Genomic DNA, 24,488 nt, shown 5'->3' on the forward strand with positions numbered 1-24,488 from the left:
TGGAGCTCTCTCCAATGCAGGTGTTCTTTTGAGGGTCAACATTGCTATGATACAATAGAGGAAAAAAGGACTCCTGATGCCTTAAATGAATAGTGCCCTGCTGACTCTCTTCTTGGGATGATGGTATGTGAAGACTGAATGAAAGTCTCAGATATATTATCTATTTTTAATTTCCACTGAAGACCAGAAGAGGCCACTCCTTACCCGTTCCTTGTTTACATCCTCCAATTCAGCATCCAGGAAATCCAGAGTCACTGGCTCCCGAAAATTTATAATCTATAATCAAGAAGCAGAAAAGGGAACACAGGACACCACATTGATAGTCACCATCAGAGTGATTTAAAAGTGAACAGATCTCTACCATCTTTCTTTGAATGCTTAGGGACTGCTACTGTGGTTTATTCTAAGGTTTATATGTGTATCTTCATCAATGTGTGAATGGTAGCTCTTGGACTAGAACATTCTTTTCTGTCTTGGGTGTTGGCTGTAACGGTGCCAAGAGCCAGTAAGAAGCACCAATCACATGGAGAGCACCATCGCTTTTACACTGCCATCTATGCCTTCAATAATCACTGTAGAAACTCACCTGTGGAAAAGATTATTGATGATGGATACTTACCCCATAGCTATCACTCCAATTGTGAAATAGATTACTCACTTAGGGTACTAACCCCAGTTGTGGAGCATGTTAGTAACAGTGGATGGAATTTAAATCCATGATAGATTAATAAGACAGAAACTCTGGGTGGAGTCCAGAATGACATTTTTTGGTTATTAACAACTACACATTATCCAAGTAGGAAATGTTCGTTTAGCTTACCAATCATTGTTATAGTGTTTGGTACTTTTGGGTTAAGAGCCAATAATACAATATGGTGACAGCCTTTGTCCAAACATGGACAAAAGAGCTGAACACCATAGGTGAGGTGAGAGTGACTGCCCTTGACATCAAGGCAGCATTTGACCGAGGATGGCATCAAGGAGCCCTAGCAAAACTGGAGTCAATGGGAATCAGTAGGGAGACTCTCCGCTAGTTGGAGTCATACCGAGCACAAAGGAAGATGGTTGTGATTGTTGGAGGGCAATCATTTCAGTCCCAGGACATCACTGCAGGAGTTCCTCAGGGTAGTAACCGAGTCCCAACCATCTTCAGCTGCTTCATAAATGACCTTCCATCCATCATAAGGTTGGAAGTGGGGATGTTCGCTGATAATTGCACAATGTTTAGCACCATTCATGACTCCTCAGATAATGAAGCAGCCCGTGTCCAGATGCAGCAAGACCTGGACAATATCCAGGCTTGGGCTGATAAGTGGCAAGTAACATTCGCACCACACAAGTGCCAGGCAATGACCATCTCCAAGAAAGAATCTAACCATCTCCCCTTGATGTTCAAAGACATTATCATTGCTGAATCCTCCACTATCAATATCCTGGAGGGTTACCATTAACCAGAAACTGAATTGGATCAGTCACATAAATACTGTGGCTACAAGAGCAGGTCAGAGGCTGGGAATTTTGTGGTGAGTAACTCACTTCCCGACTCCCCAATATCTGTCCACCATCTACAAGGCACAGTCAGCACAAGTCAGAAGTGTGATAGAATACTCCTCACTTGCCTGGATGGGTGCAGCTCCAACAACAGTTAAGAGGCTCGACACCATCCAGGTCAAAACAGCCTGCTTGATTGGCACCCCATCAACCACCTTCAACATTCACTCCCTCCATCACCGACGCACAGTGGCAGCAGTGTGTACCAGCTACAAGATGCACTGCAACAAATCACCAGGGCTCCTTAGACAGCACCTTCCAAACCCATGACCTCTACCACCGAGAAGGACAATGGCAGCAGATGCATGGGAACACCACCACCTGCATGTTCCCCTCCAAGCCACACACCATCCTGACTTGGAACTATATCACCATTCCTTCACTGTCGCTGGGTCAAAATCCTGGAACTCCCTTCCTAACAACACTGTGGGTGTAACTACCCCACATGGACTGCAGCGGTTCAAGAAGGCGGCTCACCACCACCTTCTCAAGGGAAATTAGGGATGGGCAATAAATGCTGGCCTGGCCAGTGATGCCTTACATCCCCATGAGAAAATTTTAAAAATTGCAAAGGTTGACAACATGTTAGCAGCGGTGTTCGACACAGTGACAGCGAGCATAAGTGCGACATTGTGGACAATGGGAGAAGCCATAAAAGCTTGGGACAACACTGAAAACAGCTGGAAGAAGCAACAGCAGCAAGATTTAGGACTGGATTTGAAAAGCACCCTTGAGAATTGGTACTGTGAGGAGAGTGAGTAATTTAAACAGCAATTTTATCAGAACGGCAGTCTAGCAGAAAGTCAACGTTCCAGCGGAATCGGGCTTAAAAAAAATGTCGATCCAAATCGGGGCTGCGCGACTGCACCACCATTAAGCATCAAAAAGAGCTCCATGGGTGGAGGCTCCCTGTGCAGACACTGAAAGCCCGCTCTGCAGCCACAGAGTTCAGGGTGTAGCAGATGGTCCAGTGCTGAAGTCGCAGTAGACCTGCATTGTTTTTTTCCTTGAAGGAAAAAGTCATTAAATGAAAAATAGTTTAAACGCTGGCAAAAGAATTCTTGTGAACAAGAACTTTTGACACCATGGCAACAAAATATCCAGCTATGAATTATAAGGTTCCAGACATCCTTCATGAATTCCAACTATTTCAACAGCGTATGGAGTTATGTTTAGATCTTGCAGTCACAAAATTCGACAAGCAAGCAATAAAAATAAAGATAGAGATTAGCAATTAAAGTCTCCATTGCATCAACACTTCTGGACTGTCAGAAGCAGACCCGAAAGACCCATCTAACCTCTGGACAATGCTAGAAAATCAATTAAGAGTCAAGATCGACTTCAAAATTCATTGGCTCAAACTGATGGCCTACAGACAAGTGCCAAAGAAACTACTGGACAGTTGGTCAGCAGATGACGTGACAAAGGCAAAGATTGTGATTTCTCTGACAGAGAACTCTCCAAAAGAATAATGAAGCTGCTAATCGCAACTCCAATAGAGGCTTTCCAAAGGGATCTTCTTGATAAGAAAAAAAGATATGACATCAAAAATCTACTTGAAAATGGCAATAAAAACAAGGCCATAGTTGCAAGCAGGCAATATATACAAGTGCTTGGAGCAGCAACAACCAGAGATGAAGTACTCAAGGCACTGCAACAGGGCAAGGCATGCGGCAAGTGCCGTCTAATATATTAGCCACATAACTGTCCTGCAATCAGAGATACCTGCAAGGTGTGTAATCTAAAAGGACACTGGAGGAGACAGTGTAGAAAATCTGGCAGCAAAGAAGCCCCAGGAAGCTCAACAAAAATATGCTGCCTAGTGGCAAGAATAAAAAAGAGTTCACCAGGTGCCATTTCAAGCACAGGCACGTCCACGAGGCAGGCAGAGACCTGGACAGCAAAGAAAGTGCTGAAAGAGGCAAACTCAAGTTAGAAAGTGAATAAGCTTTCTATACAGTGATAGTCACATAGCATATGGATGTAATCGCACAACTGGAAGCTTTCACCACAGTTCATGTCCTAACAAAAGTGGCAAGAACGAGCTGTGACTGAAGATAGATACTGAGGCAAGCGCCAACATTTTACCACTGTGGTTATTCAAAGGCATGTACTTAGCGAAGTAGGAGTCCATGTTACAGCCAACAAGAGCTAGGCTCACCATACATAACTACAATCTACGGCATGGGAACATTGATGCTAAAGTGCAAACGTGGAAGTTCTGTGTGGTCACCACAAGTCTTCTATGTTGTTGACACCAATGGTCCAGCGGTAGCCGGACTGCCAGCATGCAGTGAACCCTGGATCGTGACGATTCATCAGATCAGTAAAGCACCAATGCTAGATAATCAAGGCAAGTGTGACCCTATTGAATCTATTCAAGATCTGCAACAGAAATACCCAGATAGATTTGACACAGTGGGCAGTTTTATAGTAGACACCGTTCTTCACCTGAAAGACAACATAGTTCCCTCCATAGCTCCATGACGGAACTGCCGTATCCATATAAAGCAGAAGGTCTCATGTTTAATAGCAAAAAATCAGCTACCCTGTTAATTTTTTCGGTTCTATCTATTCTGACACTGGAATACGACCGGATCCCAGAAAAGATAAGGATGGACAACCAATGCCTACTCCTCAAGATAAAGTAAATTTACAGAGGTGTTTGGATCTGTTTAACTTCTTCGCACCATATATCTCACATTTCTCTGAGAAAACATCATCACTGTGTGAACGTCTAAAGAAAGATACACCATTCCTGTGGCATGAAGCTCATCAGCACGCATTCGATTCATTAAAGCAGTCACTTTCTGCTGAAGCATGTCTGCAATACTACGACCCACGGAAAGAAACGACACTTGAATTAGATGCTTCACAAATGGATCTCGGAGCATGTCTGTTACAGGAAGGTAGATCAATTGCATTCGATTCTAAAAGTTTGTCACCTGTTCAGACGAACTATTCAAATATAGAACGAGATACATTGGCATTAGTGTCCAGTATCTCCAGATTCCATCCGTACCTATTTGGCAAATGCTTTGTTGTCGAGACTGACTTATTCACTGTCAGAGGTGAACCGACCAGTTTTCCAAATTTCCCATCATTCGCCAACTGAGTGATACATCAAGTGCATCGGTTGCAAACATGATGAGTGCAATTTTCAGTCTTTTTTGGTTCCCTGGAGGAGATAGTGTCCAGTAACAGTCTACAGGTAAGCCATTTCAAGACATGTGCGCAAAGTGGGCTGTAAATCACCTAACATCATCTCCATACTTACCAAGGTCAAACAATCTGGCAGAAAGAATGGTGTGAATGGTAAAGTCACTAATCTTGAAATGTAAGGAGAATAATCAAGACATTCAAATAGCAATCTTGCACCTATGAGCAACAACACTAGACATAGGATTACCATCCCCAGCAGGGATCATGTTCAGAAGGCAAGTCAGAACAACTCTTCTGAGTCATCATCTGATCAGATCGTCGTCAGTTCAAGATAAATTATTGGTAAGACAAGAGAAAATGAAAATCACACATGACAAACATGCAGGCATGGAGTGACCTCCTCTGCAGGTGGGACAGAAGTTCAGAGTGATCCAGCCGCAAGAGAAGACATGGCTCTCAGCAGAAGTGTCAAAGATCTGTAATGAGCCACAGTCATACAAGGGAACCACACCGGATGGAGCAACGTTGAGAAGGAATAGATGTCAGGCGAGAGAGTTATCCAACAGCATCATAACTAACACTCCTGTAGGGTCAAGTACACGTTCACATTCCAGTTCTGAGAGTCAAGTTAAGGAAGATGAAACACTTAAGTACAGGATCATTGTCAGTCTAGACATATGAGTTAATAGAAAAGAATTGACAATTCGAGATCTCAGCAAAGTTTCACTGTTACCAGATCAGGTCAAGTCAGCAGACCGCCTGTATCTTTCTAAGACACTTAAATAGTTAATGTGAAAGTCCATACATGTGTAAATACTGTTAACAATTATCCTATTTCATTATGTACTTTGTAAATTCATTTCATGGGATGTGGCAATGCCAGCATTTATTGCCCATCCCTAATTGCCCTTGAGAAGGTGGTGGTGAGATGCCTTCTTGAACCATTGCAGTTCATCTGGTGGAGGTATTCCTACAGTGCTGTTAGGGAGGGTGTTCCAGGATTTTTATCCAATGACAGTGAAGGAACAATTATATATTTCCAAGTCAGGATGGTGCGTGGCTTGAAGGGGAACTTGCAGATGGTGGTGTTCCCATGTGTCTGCTTCGAGGTGGAAGAGGTTTCGGATTTGGAAGGTGCTGTTGAAGATGACATGGTGAGTTGCTACAGTGCATCTTGCATATAGTACACACTGCTACCACTGTGCGTCAGTGGTAAAGGGAGTGAATGTTTAAGGTGGTGGATGGGATGCCGATCAAGCAGGCAGCTTTGTCCCAGATGGCGTTGAGCTTCTTGAATGTTGATGGAGCTGTACCGATCCAGGCAAGTGGAAAATATTTCATCACATTCCTGACTTGTGCCTTGTAGATGGTGAACAGGCTTTGGAGAGTCAGGAGGTGAGTTACTCACTGCAAAATTCCTAACCTCTGACCTGCTCTTGTAGCCACAGTCTTTATGTGACTGGTCCACTTCAGTTTTTGGTCAATTGTAACCCCGAGGATGTTGATAGTGGGGGATTCAGTGATGGTAATGCCATTGTATGCCAAAGGAGATGGTTAAATTTTCTCTTGTTGGAGATGATCATTGCCTGGCACTTGTGTGGTGTGAATGTTACTTGCCATGTTTCAGCCTAAGCCTGAATATTGTCTAGGCCCATAGGGACACAGACTGCTTTAGTATCTGTGAAGTTGCGAATAGAGTCAGAGTTATACAGCACAGAAACAAGCCCTTCGGCCCATCGTGTCTATGCTGGTCACCAAGCACCTATCTATTCTAATCCCATTTTCCAGCACTTGGCCCCTAGCCTTGTATGCTATGGCGTTTCAAGTGCTCATCTAAATACTTGTTAAATGTTGTGAGGGTTCCTGCCTCTACCACCCCTTCAAGCAGTGCGTTCACATTCCAACCACCCTCCGGGTGAAAACATTTTTCTTCAAATCCCCTCTAAACCTCCTGCCCCTTACCTTAAATCTATGCCCTCGGTTATTGACACCTCCGCAAAGGGAAAAATTTTCTTCCTATCTACGCTATCTATGCCCCTCTTAATATTGTATACCTCAATCAGATCCCCCCTCAGCCTTCTCTGCTCCAAGGAAAACAACCCTAGCCTATCCAGTCTCTCTTCATAGCTGAAATGCTCCAGCCCAACAACGTCCTGCTGAATCTCCTCTGCACCCTCTCCAGTGCAATCACATCCTTCCTATAGTGTGGCGACCAGAACTGTACACAGTACTCCAGCTGTGGCTTAACTAGCATTTTATACAGCTCCATCATCATCTCCCTGCTCTTATATTCTATGCCTCAGCTAATAAAGCCAAGTATCCCATATGCCTTCCTAACCGCCTTTTCTATCTGTGCTGCTGCCTTCAGTGATAAATGAACAAGTACACCAATGTCCCTCTGACCCTCTGTACTTCCTAGGGTTCTACCATCCATTTTATATTCCCTTGCCTTGTTAGTCCTCCCAAAATGCATCACCTCACACTTCTCAGGATTAAATTCCATTTGCCACTGCTCTGTCCATCTTACCAGCCCATCTATATCATCCTGTAGTCTAAGGCTTTCCTCCTCGCTATTTACGACACGACCAATTTTCATGTCATCTGCGAACTTACTGGTCATACCTCCTATTTTCACGTCTAAATCATTAACATACACAACAAACAGCAAGGGTCCCAGCACCGATCCCTGCGGTACACCACTGGTCACAGGCTTCCAATTGCAAAAACAACTCTCGACCATTACCCTCTGCCTCCTGCCACTGAGCCAATTTTGGATCCAATTTGCCAAATTGCCCTGGATCCCATGGGCTCTTGCCTTCTTAACCAATCTCCCATGCGGGACCTTATCAAAGCCTTACTGAAGTCCAAGTAGACTACATCAACTGCTTTACCCTCATCTACACATCTAGTCACCTCCTCAAAAAATTCAATCAAGTTTGTTCGACATGATCTCCCCCTGACAAAGCCATGCTGACTATCCTTGATAATCCCTGCCTCTCCAAGTGGAGATTAATCCTGTCCCTCATAATTTTTTCCAATAGTTTCCCTATCACTGATGTTAGACTCACTGGCCTATAATTATCTCGTTTATCCCTGCTTCCCTTCCTGAATAATGGTACCACATTCGCTGTCCTCCAGTCCTCTGGCACCTCTCCTGTGGCCAGAGAGGATTTGACAATTTGTGTCAAAGCCCCTGCTATCACCTCCCTTGCCTCACATAACAGCCTGAGATACATCTCATCTGGGCCTAGGGATTTATCCACTTTTAAGCCCACTAAAACCACTAATACCTCCTCCCTTTCAATGCTAATATGTTCAAGTATATCACTATCCCCCCTCCCTGATCTCTACACCTACATCGTCCCTTCTCCATAGTGAACACAGATGAAAAGTAATCATTTAAAATCTCACTTATGTCCTCCGGCTCCACACACAGATTGCCACTTTGGTCCTTAATGGGCCCTACTCTTTCCCTGGTTATCCTCTTACCCTTAAAGACTTATAAAACACCTTTGGAGTTTCCTTTATCTTGCCCGCCAATGTTCTTTCATGCCCCCTCTTCGCCATCCTAATTACATTTTTTAAGTACACCCCACACTTTCTATACTCCTCTAGGGCCTCCACTGTTTTCAGTGCTCTGAATCTGCCGTAAGCCTCCTTTTTTTCCTTACTCAATCCTCTATATCCCTTGACATCCAGGGTTCCCTGGACTTGTTGGTCCTACCCTTCACCTTTACTGGAACATATTGGCCCTGAACCCTCACTATTTCCTTTTTAAATGATTCCCACTTGTCTGATGTAGACTTTCCTACATGTTGCTGCTCCCAGTCCACTTTGGCCAGATCCTGTTTGATCATATTGAAATCGGCCTCCCCCCAATTCAGTACCTTGATTTCCGGTCCATCTTTGTCCTTTTCTATAAATACCTTAAATCTTACAGAGTTATGGTCACTATCCCCGAAATGCTCCCCCACTATCACTTCTACCACTTGTCTGGCCTCATTCCCTAGGATTAGGTCCAGTACCGTCCCTTCTCTTGTAGGACTTTCTACTTGCTGGTTCAAAAAGCTTTCCTGTATGCACTTCAAAAATTCTGCCCCCTTTAAGCCTTTTGCAGTAAGACTATCCCAGTTAATATTGAGAAGTTGAAATCCCCTACTAATATTACCCTATTATTTTTACACCTCTCTGAGATTTGCCTACATCTCTGCTCCTCTATCTCTCCCTGACTGTTTGGAGGCGTGTCGTACACTCCCAGCCAAGTGATTGCCCCTTTTTGTTTTTAAGTTCTACCCATATGGCCTCATTTGAGAAACCTTCAAAGATATCATCCCTCCTTACTGCAGTAATTGACCCCTTGATCAATAGTGCAATGCCACCTCCTCTTTTACACCCCCGTGCCCCCCAGTCCATCATGCCTGAAGATTCTATACCCTGGAATATTGAGCTGCCAGTCCTACCCTTCTCTCAATCATGTCTCTGTGATAGCAATAATATCGCATTCCCATGTGTTAATCCATGCACTCAATTCATCTGCCTTACTGGTAAGACTCCTTGTGTTAAAATAGATGCAATCCAGCCTTGCATTATCAGTACTGAACATTGTACAATCATCCACACATCTGAACATATGTTGGAGGGAAGCTCATTGATGAAGCAGCTGAAGATGCTTCGGTTTAGGAACCCTGAGGAACCCCTGCAGCAATATCCTGGGGCTGAGATGATTGGCCTCCAATAACCACAACCATCTTCCTTTCTGCTAGGTATGACTCTAATCAGTGGACAGTTTCCCCCCCCCGATTCCTTTAAGTTGGCTAGGGCTCCTTGATGCCACACTTGGATATATGCTGCCCAGATAGCGAGAGCAGTCACTCTCACCTCACCACTTGAGTTCAGCTCTTTTGTCCATGTTAAGAGATTCAGGCGCCGAGTGGCCCTGGTGGACCCCAAACCGAGCATCAGTGAGCAGATTATTGTTGTGTAAGTGACACTTGATAGCCCTGTCGACGACACCTTCCATCACTTTGCTGATGATCGAGAGTAGACTGATGGGGCGGTAATTGGCCTGATTGGAACTCTCTTGGTTTTTGTGGACAGGAAATGCCCGGGCAGTTTTCCACATTGTCGGGTAGATGCCAGTGTTGTAGCAGTACTGGAACAGCTTGACTAGGGGTACGGCCAGTTCTGGAGCACAAGTCTTCAGTACTATTGCTGGGATGTTGTCAGGGCCCATAGCCGTTGCAAGTATCCAGTGCCGTTTCTTGATTTCACGTGAAGTGAATGAAATTGGCTGAAAACAGGCATCTGTGATGCTGGAGACCTCAGGAGGAGGCCAAAATGGGTCATCCACTCGGCACTTCTGGCTGAAGATGGTTGCAAATGCTTTAGACTTTTTTTTGCACTGATGTGATGGATTCCTCAATCATTGAGGTTGGGGATATTTATGGAGCCTCCTTCTCCTGTTAGTTGTTTAATTGTCCACCACTCACAACTGGATGCGACAGGGCTGCAGAGCTTTGATCTGATCCATAAGCTGTACGATCCCTCAACTCTATCTATTGCATGCGGCTTCTGCTGTTTTGCATACCAGTAGTCCTGTGTTGCAGCTTCACCAGGTTGACACCTCATTTTTAGGAATGACTGGTGCTTCTCCTGGCATGTTCTCCTGCACTCTTTTTTAAACCAGGGTTGCTCCCTTGGCTTGAGTTAGGAGGGCTAAAAGGAGTCATGAAAAGTCATTGGCAAACAGGATTAGGGAAAATCCCAAGGCTTTTTATACATACATAAAGAGCAAGAGGGTAACCAGGGAAAGGGTTGGCCCACTCAAGGACAGAAATAGGAATCTATGTGTGGAGCCAGAGGAAATGGGCGAGGTGCTAAATGAGTACTTTGCATCAGTATTCACCAAAGAGAAGGACTTGGTGGATGATGAGCCTAGGGAAAGGAGTGCAGATAGTCTCAGTCATCTCATTATCAAAAAGGAGGAGGTGTTGGGTGTCTTGCAAAGCATTAAGGTAGATAAGTCCCCAGGGCCTGATGGGATCTACCCTAGAATACTGAGGGAGGCAAGGGAGGAAATTGCTGGGGCCTTGACAGAAATCTTTGCATCCTCATTGGCTACAGGTGAGGTCCCAGAAGACTTGGGAATAGCCAATGTTGTTCCTTTGTTTAAGAAGGGTGGCAAGGATAATCCAGGAAATTATAGGCCAGTGAGCCTTACGTCAGTGGTAGGGAAACTATTAGAGAGGATTATTTGGGACAGGATTTACTCCCATTTGGAAACAAACGAACTTATTAGCGAGAGACAGCATGGTTTTGTGAAGGGGAGGTCGTATCTTACTAATTTGATTGAGTTTTTTGAGGAAGTGACGAAGATGATTGATGAAGGAAGGGCAGTGGATGTTATCTATATGGACTTTAGTAAAGCCTTTGACAAGGTCCCTCATGGTAGACTGGTACAAAAGGTGAAGTCACACGGGATCAGAGGTGAGCTGGCAAGATGGATACAGAACTGATTCGGTCATAGAAGACAGAGGGTGGGTGTTTTTATGAATGGAGGGATGTGACTAGTAGTGTTCCACAGGGATCAGTGCTGGGACCTTTGCTGTTTGTAGTATATCTAAATGATTTGGAGGAAAATGTAGCTGGTCTGATTAGTAAGTTTGCAGACGACACAAAGGTTGGTGGAGTTGCGGATAATGATGAGGATTGTCAGAGGATACAGCAGGATATAGATCGGTTGGAGACTTGGGCGGAGAAATGGCAGATGGAGTTTAATCCGGACAAATGTGAGGTAATGCATTTTGGAAGGTCTAATGCAGGTGGGAGGTATACAGTAAATGGCAGAACCCTTAGGAGTATTGACAGGCAGAGAGATCTGGGCGTACAGGTCCACAGGTCATTGAAAGTGGCAACGCAGGTGGATAAGGTAGTCAAGAAGGCATACGGCATGCTTGCCTTCATCGGTCGGGGCATAGAGTATAAAAATAGGCAAGTCCTGTTGCAGCTGTACAGAACCTTAGTTAGGCCACACTTAGAATATTGCGTGCAATTCTGGTCGCCACACTACCAGAAGGATGTGGAGGCTTTGGAGAGGGTACAGAGGAGGTTTACCAGGATGTTGCCTGCTCTGGAGGGCATTAGCTATGAGGAGAGGTGGGAAAAACCCGGATTGTTTTCACTGGAACGACAGAGGTGGAGGGGCGACATGATAGAGGTTTACAAAGTTATGAGCGGCATGGACAGAGTAGTGGATAGTCAGAAGCTATTTTCCAGGGTGGAAGAGTCAGTTACTAGGGGACATAGGTTTAAGGTGCGAGGGGCAAAGTTTAGAGTGGATGTGCGAGGCAAGTTCTTTACACAGAGGGTGGTGAGTGCCTGGAACTTGCTGCCAGGGGAGGTGGTGGAAGCAGATACGATAGCGACGTTTAAGAGACATCTTGACAAATACATGAATAGGAAGGGAATAGAGGGATATGGGCCCCGGATGTGCAGAAGGTTTTAGTTTAGGCAGGCATCAAGATTGGTGCAGGCTTGGAGGGCCGAATGGCCTGTTCCTGTGCTGTACTGTTCTTTGTTCTTTGATGGTAATGGTAGAGTGAGGAATATGCCAGGTCGTGACGTTACATATTGTGGTTTGAATACAGTTCTGCTGATGGTCCACAGCGCCTCATGTATGCCAGTTTTGAGCTGCCAGATCTGTTCTCAATCTATCCCTGGTACTGCCACACAACACGATGGAGGGATTGTGTGGTCGTCAATCCTACCAATACTGTCACGGACAGATGCATCTGCAACAGATAGATTGGTGAAGACAAGGTTCTAATAGGTTTTTCCCTCTTGTTGGTTCCCTCACCACCTGCAGCAGGCTCAGTCTGGCAGATCAGTCCTTCAGGATTCAGGCAGCTCGGTTACTAGCGGTGCTATCGAGCCACTCTTGGTGAGGGACATTGAAGTCCTCCACCCAGAGTACATTCTGTGCCTTTGCCACCCTCAGTGCTTCTTCCAAGTGGTGCTCAACATGGAGGAGTACTGATTCATCAGCTGTGGGAGGGTGATAAGTGGTAAACAGCAGGAGTTTCCCTTATAAATTATCAAATTTTTCTATTTGAGCATGTTGTGATATTGCTTTAATTGTTTTTATACTAGTTAACATACCACTGAATATATAAATAGTTTAGCATACATCATCACAGGAAGTGATGCAATTTTACATGTGATACAGTGGTTGGAGTAATATTAGTCAGCAGGTAGCACATGTATTGAAGAGCTCTCCTTGAATCCTGTTATTCCTCAATAAAGAACCCTTTGTTTAGTTTACCAATCTTTGGTATGTTTGTGTTCAGAGCCAATAACAGAACAGGTAAATGATTAAGAAGCTCACAGAACATCACACCTGAGCTGAAGGACACTTACAGACATTGGAGTGAATTGGTGCTCAAATAGCTTACCTTTGGCTGTAGGTTGGGATGCAACAGAACATACCCATTTGGATCGATGGCGAAAAAGTACCCATTGCCACCTAACTGTGAGGAGTAAACAACAAAGAACAATAACAAGAAGCATTAGCAGAAATTTTGATACAAAATGAACTAGGGCACAGTGGCTCTTCACTGCACCTGGTTTGTTTGCAAATTTCGATGGCATGTAACAAAAATAGAGTAGTAATATTAAGAGACTTTAAATATTTTATTATAGACTGGGAAAATCAGAGGCTAAGGGTGGGGATATCTGATAGAGAGGAATATCTCATATGTGTACAAGGGGACTTTCTTGATCAATATGTCTCCAGTTCAGCAAGGAAGGAAGCAGTGTTGGATCTAGTTCTAGGAAATGAAGTAATGAAAATGGAGCCTGTTAACTGTCGGAGATTATCTAGCTAACAGTGGCCATGACATAATTTGGTTTAGAGTAATTTTGGGAAAAGACCAGAAAATAGCAAAAGTAAAAATGCTCAACTGGGGAAGAGTTAATTTTTAATGATTCAAAAGGACCTACCACAGGTCAACTGGAAAGGTGACTGCAGGGGAAAGCAGCAAACAGAGCAATGGGAGGCATTCAGGGAAGAGATAGTTCAGAGACAATCTAGGCATTGAAGGAAAAGGTCAAATATCCAAAGCTAATGCGCCCTGGATAACAAAGGAAATAAAAGTTAAAATAAAACAGAGAAGGGAGGCTTAGAACAAATGTCAGGAATGAGATTCAGTTCACAACCGGGAAGATTATGGAAAGTACAGGAATTGAAAAAGTTACTACGGGAGGCAAAGAGAGGTTAAGAGAAAAGATTGGCAGGCAACATTAAATTCAGCCCTGAAACATGTTATAAACATATAAAGTGTCACTGATTCGCCATGGAAAAATTTTGCCTATTAAGGACCCAATAGGAAATCTTCATGTAGAGGTAGAGGACATGACAAAAGTATTAGATGAGTACTTTGCATCTGTCTTCACAAAGGAAGAGGATGATATGAAGGTTACATGAAAAGAGAAGAGGGAAGTTATGGACAGGATAATAACAGATACAGAAGATGTACTAAAAGATTAACATTCCTGAAAATTGGTAAGTAATCTGGTCAGATAGAATGCATCCTAGGTTGATGGAAGAAACAAAGGTACAAATAGCAGAGAGATTGATCACAATCTTTCAATCTTCATTAGAAACAGGAGTCTAGGAGGGCTGCAAATGTTACACCATTATTCAAGAAAGGGGAGAGGGATAAACCAGGAAACTACAGAGCAGTCAGCCTGACATCAGTGGAGAGGAGATGATTAGAAACCATTATCGTGACCAAAATAAATAAAATTTCCTTTGGAAAGACATGGATTAATCAGGGAGAACCAGCCTGGATTTTTAAAGAGAAATTTGTCTGACTTACTTGATTGAATTCTTTAATGAGGCGTCAGAGAAGATTAATCAAGGTAGTGCAGCAGATGTGGTATGTATGGACTTTCAAAAGCATTCAACAAAGTGCCACCCAGGAGCCTTATCAGAATTTGGAAGTCTATGGGTTAAGGGGAAAATGGTGGTTTGGATGCAATGACAGGAAGTAAAGGGTGGTGACAGATGGATGCTTTTCAAAATGAAAGGTGGTTTGCAGTGGTGTTACCCGAGGGTCAGTTTTGGGTCCGTTACTCTTTTCAATTTTTGTACAACAACCTAGACTCTGGTGTAGAGCACAGCATTAGAAAATTTGCAGATGATATGAAACTTAGCAATGCAGTAGATAGTGAAGAGGACAGCTCTCGGCTTCAGTATGCTGAAATAGGGAGAAGCAACACAAATGGAGTTCAATGCAGAGAAGTGTGAAGTGATGCATTTTGGGAGGATTAACATGGAAAGACAGTCGACAATAAAGGCCACGATTATGCAAAGTGCAGATGAGCAGAGAAACCTTAGTGCCCATTTACACAAATCCTTAAAAGTGGTAGGGTAAGTTGATAAGGTGGTTAAAAAGTATCTGGGTCACTTGGATTTGTAAATAGAGGAATAGGATATAAAAAGCAAAGAGATTTATGCTAGAACTTTATAAATCACTGGTTAGGCCTCAGCTGGAGTACTGTGGACAATCATGGGCATAACACTTCAGAAAAGGTGTAAAGGCCTGAGAAAAGGTCCAGAAAAGGTTTACCAAGATGTTACCAGGGATGAGGGATTTCATGAGAGAGTGGAAAAGTTAAAACTGTTCTCCATGGAACAGAGAAGGTTAAGAGGTAATCTAGTAGAGATTTTCAAGCTAATGAGAGATTTTGGTAGAGTAAATAACTATTCCCTCTGGCAAATGGGTCAATAATCAGAGGTCATAGATTCAAAGCATTAACGAAAGATCAAGAGGGGAAAGGAGGAGAAATCTATTCACTAAGAGTTGTCGGGATATGACCACTGTACCTGAAAAGGTGATAGAAGCTGATTCCATAAACCATTTTAAAAGGGATCTGGACAGGCATTGAGGATGAGGAACCTACCATGTTACAGACAAAAGTCGGAGGTGTGGCGCTTAGCAGGACTACTTGTTCAAAGAGCCAGCACAGACATGAAGGGCCAAATGGCCTTCTTCTGTGCTGTAAGAGTCTGTGATCAGCACATAAAGGCCAGTTGAGCAGGATCAAATTTAGTTTTGTGGCATCTAGACTGTAATTTGCAGCTGATGTGTCCGAAGTGCTATGGGGATAGCGGAGTGCAGGAAGTAACGATGTAATGGCTACACAGTACAGGAAAGCCAGGGGCAATGGCCACACCATGCAGTAACTCCAGGGGCAAAAGCCCCTGTAAAATCCTCCAAACATCTGGGGACTTGTGCCAACATTGGGAGAGCTTTTTTTATTCGTTCGTGGGATGTGGGCAGAGCTGGCTGGGTCAGAATTTATTGCCCATCCCTAGTTGCCCTTGAGAAGGTGGTGGTGAGCTGCCTTCTTGAACTGCTGCAGTCCTTGGGGTGTAGGTACACTCACAGTGCTCACAGGGAGTTCCAGGATTTTGACCCAGTGACAGTGAAAGAACGACGATATAGTTCCAAATCAGGATGGTGTGTGACTTGAAGGGAACTTGCAGGTGGTGGTGTTCCCATGCATCTGCTGCCCTTGTCCTTCTAGGTGGTAGAGGTCATGGGTTTGGAAGGTGCTATTGAAGGCGCCTTGGTGATTTGCTGCAGTACATCCTGTAGATGGTGCACACTGCTGCCACTGTGCATCGGTGGTGGGCAGTAAAACATTTTGAGGTGTTTACAGGGGGACAAAAGGTGACCCTGCTTACCTGCCACACTCCAACCAGATTACTATTGGAAGGGAGAATTCAGGATGGAATAGTTAGCCATGCTAGAATAGCAAGATGGACCATGTTGTTGAATCAGGCTAGGTTTGAAAGCCAATGACTAGCAGAGCCCAAGCTAGCTGCCAACATGGTGTACGAGGGAATACCCCATACGGGTACCAAAGAGGGAATATGAGATTCTAAAGGGGAATTCAGAGCAGGATTACATCCAGAAGGCAGGGATATCTACGCTGATGGGCCAAGCTTTGTGCAAAATGGTGACTGGATGTAGGATATATGACCCTGAGGAACACATAGAGGTAAAATTGAAACTGCCCATGATTATGAATGCCCAACAGGCCAAATTAGCCACAGTAGCGTACGTGGTAACACATACACCCTGTGCTCGGATTCCATGTTCATAGTGAACAGATGTATCGAATACCTATCAATTTGGGCTAGAAGAGGGTTCACCTCGGCAGATGGCAAACCGTTCGACTATAGCCCCCTTACTAAAAGCCATAATGGAAATCTCCGATAAGGGAGAACATGACTACTACATACACAAAGTGAAGATACACTCTAAAACAGAAGCCAGGTGGGTAGGTAATATGCGGGCAGACGAGTTGGCTAAAGAAGGAGTAGATAGGACCCGTACAATTCGGGAATGATAAGAACACAGGAGGAACAAGGGATAGTTATGGCAGGCCGGGAACCAATAGACTTGAAGGGAGCACTGAGGAGTGATGTCACTCTTAGAGCAGTGATAGAGGCAACAGAGGATGATGAGCAAATAGAAAGACCCTGTGGAGCACCAGACATATGTATTAAGGATGGGCTGCATTTAAGGGAGACAAGTGGGTGTCACCAGCTAAGCATAGGGAGGAATTTATACACTTGGCCCACGGAGCAAGGGAGCAGGGCATACAGGCATTGGTGGTACTCTGGAGAAAATTGTAGCCATAACATGGTGGCCTAATACAAGGCAGGATGTGGAGGAACACATACACAGTTGTTTGGTATGTGCAGCCAATAATCCGGATGCTCAAAATCGGAAAGCTAATATGGGGCAAACCCGTAGGGTAGCGGGCCCTTGGCAGAGTATTCAGATTGACTTTATAGGACCCCTTCCCACCACCCGAAAGGGGAAAAAGTACTACACCAAATGGTAGAGGCCTTCCCCTGTAAATCTGCCACAGCCCCCTTCACAGCTAAAACCCAAGTAAGGGAGGTGTTCTTTAGGTGGGGAGTGCCAGAGATAGTGGAATCCGATCAAGGACCACATTTCACCAGGCAGGTGATGCAACTTACCTTGGCAATATTAAGCATAAGGGAAAATGGCACGTTGCCCATAACCCTCAATTATCAGAGATAGTGGAATGAATGAACAGGACTTTGAAGGAGAGACTGAGGAAAGAGTCAGGAATAGAAAAGGAACAGAGGTAGGCTGAAATTCTCCCACTGGTGCTGATGAACATCAAGGCAGGAACGTCCAAAGCTACAGGGTATTCCCTGCACGGGCTAGTGACCAGATGAAAAATGAGAACGCCCAGTCATCTGTTAATACCGGAGTCAGGAGAAAGGATCAGGAAGGAAATTGACAAGGAAAATTCATGCAGAAATTAACAGAGCAGTTATAGGAAATCATGCTAAGGGCAGCCCAAAACATTAGGAAATGACACCAAGAGAACAGGTTGTAATTAGAAATGTCTAGAGATCAGGAATGGGATGTGGGAGACCAAGTGATGGTCAGGAACTATGCCCGTGTGGGTATGTTCGAGCCTTATATAAAGGACCCTATCCAATTGTTGGCAAAGTAGTCCTATGGTCTATGCCGTGCAAATACCCAAACGCATTAAATGGTTCCACATTAACCAGTGCAAAAGGTACAAACCGGAGGAAGTACAGATGAAACAGTCCAAAGCAGAAGGTATCATAATAAGTTTGTTACAGGAAGAGTGGTGGTCCAACCCATATATTTGGGACGATAACAATGGGCCCACACAAGGTGGACCAAGGCGCAGTGAAAGAACTAAGAAGCCCAAGACCCCCTGGACCCTACCAGGGCCCTCATTGGCTAGACTCAAGTCACCTGCCTGGCAGGGGGGGCAAATCACCCAAATGACATCCCACGACCTACCCGGAATACCAAACGGCAATCTTTGCCATGATAATAGTGTAAATATTTTGTGACGGAAACCACTCCTGCCAAATGGGAACATATTAATTTCGTCAGATGAATCACAACTTGAATCCTTTTACTGGACATTGCACAGAACTTGTTTTAAAAAGACCACAGAGTTGGACAGCTGAAACATGGCTGCACATTTGCATTCTGAGAGACAGTTGAATAGAGAGACAATGGAAGTGCTCACTGATTCAATTAACAAGACCGATCTGGACAATCATAATAATCAACCTTCTTTGCCAGAGCTCCACACCCCACCGAGCGTGACTGGAGAACTTTGAGTATCAACAACCCTCGCAGACGATGCTGTTTCAAACAAAGAGCTCGTCACATGACTTACCTGCTGGCCAGACTGGGAACTGTCTGAATTGTGCCTCACAGAAAGGTTTTTGAACAGACTGCAATTTGAAGAAGAGAAGGAAGTTCTCTCTCCCTGTCTCTCACTCTCTCTCTCTCAAGCAAAGTCCCAGGGCCCCACAGGAATAGCTTAAGCCTCAAGACAGAGGACCTCTGCAGCCTTCTGGTGTCAGAGAAGGAAGTTTGAAAGTGTGCATTGGGCCCCAGCGAGAGCTACATGACCGCAATTCCAACCAAGGACTTTACAGCAAAACTAAAGACAGTAACTGAATTCCATTTATTACTCCAAACCCCCACCCCCTTAATTCTTTCTCCCACTCTGTATCTATTTGTGTGTGTTTATCTTGTATGCATTCTAGCGTGGTTGCGTCACATAGTTAGTAATTATAACCGAGTTAGAGTGACAAGATTAATAAACTTACATCTTTCTTGTTTAAACCTGAGGAAACCTGTCTGCTTGGTTCATCTACAATTGCAATTGGAGAGCAGTGAGCAAGGACTCACAGAGGTGAAGCTAAAAACACTGTTTTAAAATATAAACCCTGTTACGGCCAAACCAGGAAAGGGGCAAGAGGGGAGCCTGAGACCCCTTTCTCACCCAGTCGTAACAATGTAAATATAATTAACCTTGATAAGCCTGTGATGGGATTATACCCTCACAGACTGTTTTACAGGAGCTGCAAATAAAGATGAAGACCCTTATCGTTATGGGGTAGTGTTGGAACTCTGGTGTGCAGTGGGACATGGGGATGTGACTGATGATCTGAAAACCTGCTGCCACCCAGAACCTGATCCCGCACCACTGGAACATCCCGGCCATGGATGATGGTGGGATGGGTAATTAGAATGAAATGTTGTAACACGACAGATAGGAAAAATAACTGTATCTTCATATTAGAAGTAGGAAAGGGAACGTACTTTTATAATACAAGACCCAGTATTGAAAGGGAATCCTTTTGAATAAGTATCTTTTAAGTATCCTTGAGAAGGTGGTGATGAGCTGTGCTCTTGAACTGCTGCAGTCCGAATGGTTTTTACACTGTGCATGTGTTTCTTTTCATCATATCTTTCAAATCCTTTTTGTCTCATGCGCTTGTCTAGTTTCCTTTTGATAGCATCTAAGCTCTTTACCTTTACCATTTGGTGTGGAAGGGAGTTCCACATTCTATCCACTCCCTGATTTATAAATTTCTCCTCCTTCTCCTATTAGGTTTTTAAATAAATATTTGGTATTTATGTCCCATACTTATGGATTCATCCATTAGTGGAAACTATGTTTCCACATCTACCCTATCCAATTCATTCATAAACTTAAAAAACCTCAAATCAGGTCTTGTCGAAGTCTTCTCTCTTCTATGGAAAAGGGCCCATCCCATTCTATCTTTCCCAATAGCTGTGATCTTTCAGTTTTTTTAATAGAGAGATACAGCACTGAAACAGGCCCTTTGGCCCACCGAGTCTGTGCTGACCATTAACCACCCATTTATACTAACCCTACATTAATCCCATATTTCCTCAATTCTCCTACCTACACTAGGGGCAATTTACAATGGCTAATTTACCTATCAACCTGCAAGTCTTTGGCTGTAGGCGGAAACCAGAGCACCTGGCGGAAACCCACACGGTCACAGGGAGAACTTGCAAACTCCGCACAGGCTGTACCCAGAACCGAACCTGGGTCGCTGGAGCTGTGAGGCTGCGGTGCTAACCACTGCGCCACTGTGCCACCCAAAAGAGGAAAGCCATTGACTTCAATTCCACTAAAACATCTGTTCCCCAGCCACCGACTCCAATTCTCTCCCTGGCAAATGTCTGAGAAGGACCAGACTGTTTGAAACCTTGGTGTCCTATTTGAACCCAAGATAAGCTTCCGACCACATATCCGCACCATCACTAAGACGGCCTACCTCCACCTCCATAACAGTATTAAATTGCATCTGACATGTGTCTGCCTATGTCCTCCTGAAGTCTATTACTACCCTCCTCATTGTTTACTACATTTCTTAGTTGTGTGTCGTCTGCACACTTTAAAATTATACCCTGTATACGAATGTCTAGGTCATTAAGGTACAGCAAAACAGCAGGAGCTCCTAATACGGACCCCTGAGATATGTCACTTTATACCTCCCTCTAGCTTGAGAAATCAGCCGTTCACCACTACACTCTGCTTTCTGTTCCTGAGCCAATTTTGTGTCATTGCTGTCACTGCCCCTTTACTCTCTTGGGCTTCAATTATGCGACCAAGTCTATGTTGTGCTATTTTCAGCCAAAAGTGCTAAGTGAATGATCCATCTTGGCCTCCTCCTGAGGTCCCTACCATCAGAGATGCCATATTTCAGCCAATTCAATTCACTTCATATGATATCAAGAAAAGACTGAGAACATTGGTTACAGAAAAGGCTACGGGTCCCTAACACCATCCTGACTGCAGCTCCATTAATCAAGCTGTACATTACAGCTACAACACTGGCATTGGCCCAACAATGTGGAAAATTGCTCAGGTACGTTCTGTCCACAAAAAGCAGGAGAAATCCAATATGGCTAATTACTGCCCCATCAGCCTACTGCCAATCATCAGCAAAGTGATAGAAGGTGTCACTGACAGTGTTATCAAGAAGCACATATTCAGAAATAAACTGCTCAACAATTCTCTTTATGGGTTCCGCCAGAACCACCCGGCTCCAGGCCTCATTGCGGCTTTGGTTCAAATAAGGACAAAAGAACTGAATTCCAGAGGTGAGGTGAGACTGACCGCTCTTCATATCAAGGCAGCATTTAACCAAGTTTGACATCAAGGAGCCTGAGTAAAATTGAAGTCAATGGGAATCAGGGCAAAAATAAACTTTCCACTGGCTGGAGAGTTACCTAGCACAAAGGAAGATGGTTGTGGTTGTTGGAGGCCAATTATCTCAGCCCACAACATCACTGCAGGAGTTCCTCTCAGGGCAATGTCCTAGGCCCAACCATTTTCAGCTGCTTCATCAATGACCTTCCCTCCATCATATGGTCAGAAGTGCGGATGTTCACTGATGATTGCACTGTGCTCAGTTCCATTTACAATTCTTCAGATACTGAAACAGTCCATGTAGCAAGACCTGGACAATGTTCAGGCTTGGGCTAATTGTGGCAAGTAGCATTCATGCCACACAAATGCCAGGCACTGACTATCTCCAACAAGAGAGAGTTTGATCACCTCCCTTTGACAGTCAACGGCATTACCATTGTTGATTCTCCACAAGCAACATCCTAGGAGTCACCATTGGCCATAAACTTAACTGGACTAGCCATATAAATACTGTGGCTAAAAAACAGGTCAGAGGCTGGGTATTCTGTGGAGAGCAATGATACAGGTTGATATAACTTGACTAAATTTAAAATTGCAAGGCCAAAAGACTTTTCGAAGCACATACGAACATATGAATTAGGAGCAGGAGTAGGTCACTCGGCCCCTTGAGCTTGCTCCACCATTCAACAAGATTATGGCTGATCTGATTGTAATCTCAACTCCACATTCCCGCCTACCCCGATAACCTTTCACCCCCTTGCTTATCAAGAATCTATCTGCCTCTGTCTTAAAAATATTCAAAGACTCTGCTTCCACTGCCTTTTGAGGAAGAGAATTCCAAAGAGTCCACGACCCTCTGAGAAAGAAAACAAAACCTGCTCAAAGCTACAGGCTGCTTTTTGACAGATAAACAAGAAACACTGGACTGCAACAGAAAACAGCTGACTTTCGAGACCAGGGTATATTTGGCCGAGAGGCATACAGGCAAAAAATAGGGCAAACGCAACAGACAACCAGGCTTCAAAGCTGTACTGTCTTCCAGTTAAACCATGGAAGCAAATTCAATGGTGGCTTTCAAAAGAGAATTGGGCAATTATCTGAAGAGAAAAGATTTCCAGTGCTATGGGAAAAAGGTGGGGGAGTAGGACTAGATGTGATGCCCTTGCAGAGAGCCAGCACAACACAATGGGCCAAATGGCCTTCTTCTCTGCTGTAACCATTCTATGTTTCTATGTGCCTAATGAAGAAATTCTCACTGGAATGCAAAAGTCAGTGAGTAGAACCTTAGTAAGGCTTCAATAGTCTGATAACTTTCAGAACTTATGTTCTCTGATTTTAATTTACGAATCGGAGATGACATGTTTCGACTGAGTTGTGGAAAACAGCCTAGAATGAGATAAGGGAAGATAATGTAAAAGCTTGGTTGATCAAAGTCAGAAGGCATGTGTGAAAGCTCTAGAAGCTCGTGAAGCATGGACAATGTCAGGATGGGCTTTAACTCTGTGGTTCAAACAAAGAACTCAAAGCTCCATTAGATAACATATGGTGACAAAGGCCTTTACTGAACAGTGAGGTCCTGTCAGTGTAACATCCTATCTGCTATTTTAAAAAAGGTGTAAAAAGTGGTTGTTAAATGAATCTTTTATGCTGCAGTCAAAGGGAGGTAACTGGCCAGTCATCTTGAGAGCCTGAAATCAACAAAGACTGATCATCCGTTGGTGGTTGTATGTATGGCGATCTCTTGTAAAATTATTGGTGGATTGCGCGCATTGTGGTGTTTTTGTAACGACCTTTAGATTGTGGTTTTGAATCTATCTTGAAGATACAATAAAATCTTATAGACCGAACTTATGCACCTTGTGTAATTTCTCATAAATCTTGAGTAAAGGAATCATAAGCCTGTAGACTCCAGGAGAGAGGTCTTACACTCCCCAAAGCCTTTATACCATCTGCAAAGCACAATTCAGGAGTACAATAAAATTCTCTCCACTTGCCTGGATGAGTGCAGCTCTAACAATACTCAAGGAGAAGCTCAACACCATCCAGGACAAAGCAGACCACTTGATTGGTACCCCATCCACCACCTTAAACTTCCTCCACCAGCATCACATTGCGTAAGCAATGTGTTCGATTTAGAAGATGCACTACAACAACTTGCCAAGGCTTCTTTGGCAAACCTGCAAACTCTATCACCTAGAACGACAAGGGCAGCGTATACATGGGAACAGTATCACTTCCAAGTACACCTCCAAGTCACACACCAACCTGACTTGGAAATATATACCTGTTCCTTCATCGTCACTGGGTCACAATCTCTGAACTTCCTTCTTAATCGCATTGTTGGTATACCTACACGACATGGACTGCAGCGGTTCAAGAAGACAGCTCAGCACTGCCTTCTCAAGGGCAATTAGGGATGGGTATTAAATGCTGGCCTTGCCAGTGATGCCCATATCCATGAATGAATAAAAAAGGCCACTCCGAGGGCATTGGTCACACAGGCCAGTATCTTCAGGTGCAATGGTCACACAGGTCACCGAAAAAATAAGAGTAGCAGTAGGCCATTCGGCCCTTCGAGCCTGCACCATCATTCAATACGATCATGGCTGATTATCCAAACTCAGTACCCTGTGCCTGCTTTCTCCCCGTATCCCTTGATCCCTTTAGCACTAAGGACTATATCTAACTCTTTCTTGAAT

General features: G+C 44.1%; 1 protein-coding gene across 8 annotated transcripts in view; it reads right to left on the minus strand.

Moving 5' to 3' along the window:
* The window catches only part of cacna2d2a (calcium channel, voltage-dependent, alpha 2/delta subunit 2a), a 1,382,174-nt gene that overhangs the window by 257,134 nt on the left and 1,100,552 nt on the right, over positions 1 to 24,488 (minus strand). For all 8 annotated transcript variants that reach the window (XM_068051351.1, XM_068051350.1, XM_068051349.1 and 5 more), the window contains 2 exons: positions 13,164 to 13,238; positions 205 to 276 (listed from right to left, as the gene is read on the minus strand). In XM_068051351.1, the coding sequence (XP_067907452.1) occupies positions 205 to 276; positions 13,164 to 13,238 (147 nt within the window). The remainder of the gene's footprint in view (positions 1 to 204; positions 277 to 13,163; positions 13,239 to 24,488) is intronic.

Source organism: Heterodontus francisci, chromosome 19 (genome assembly GCF_036365525.1).
Source record: "Heterodontus francisci isolate sHetFra1 chromosome 19, sHetFra1.hap1, whole genome shotgun sequence".
NCBI classification, from domain to species: domain Eukaryota; kingdom Metazoa; phylum Chordata; class Chondrichthyes; order Heterodontiformes; family Heterodontidae; genus Heterodontus; species Heterodontus francisci.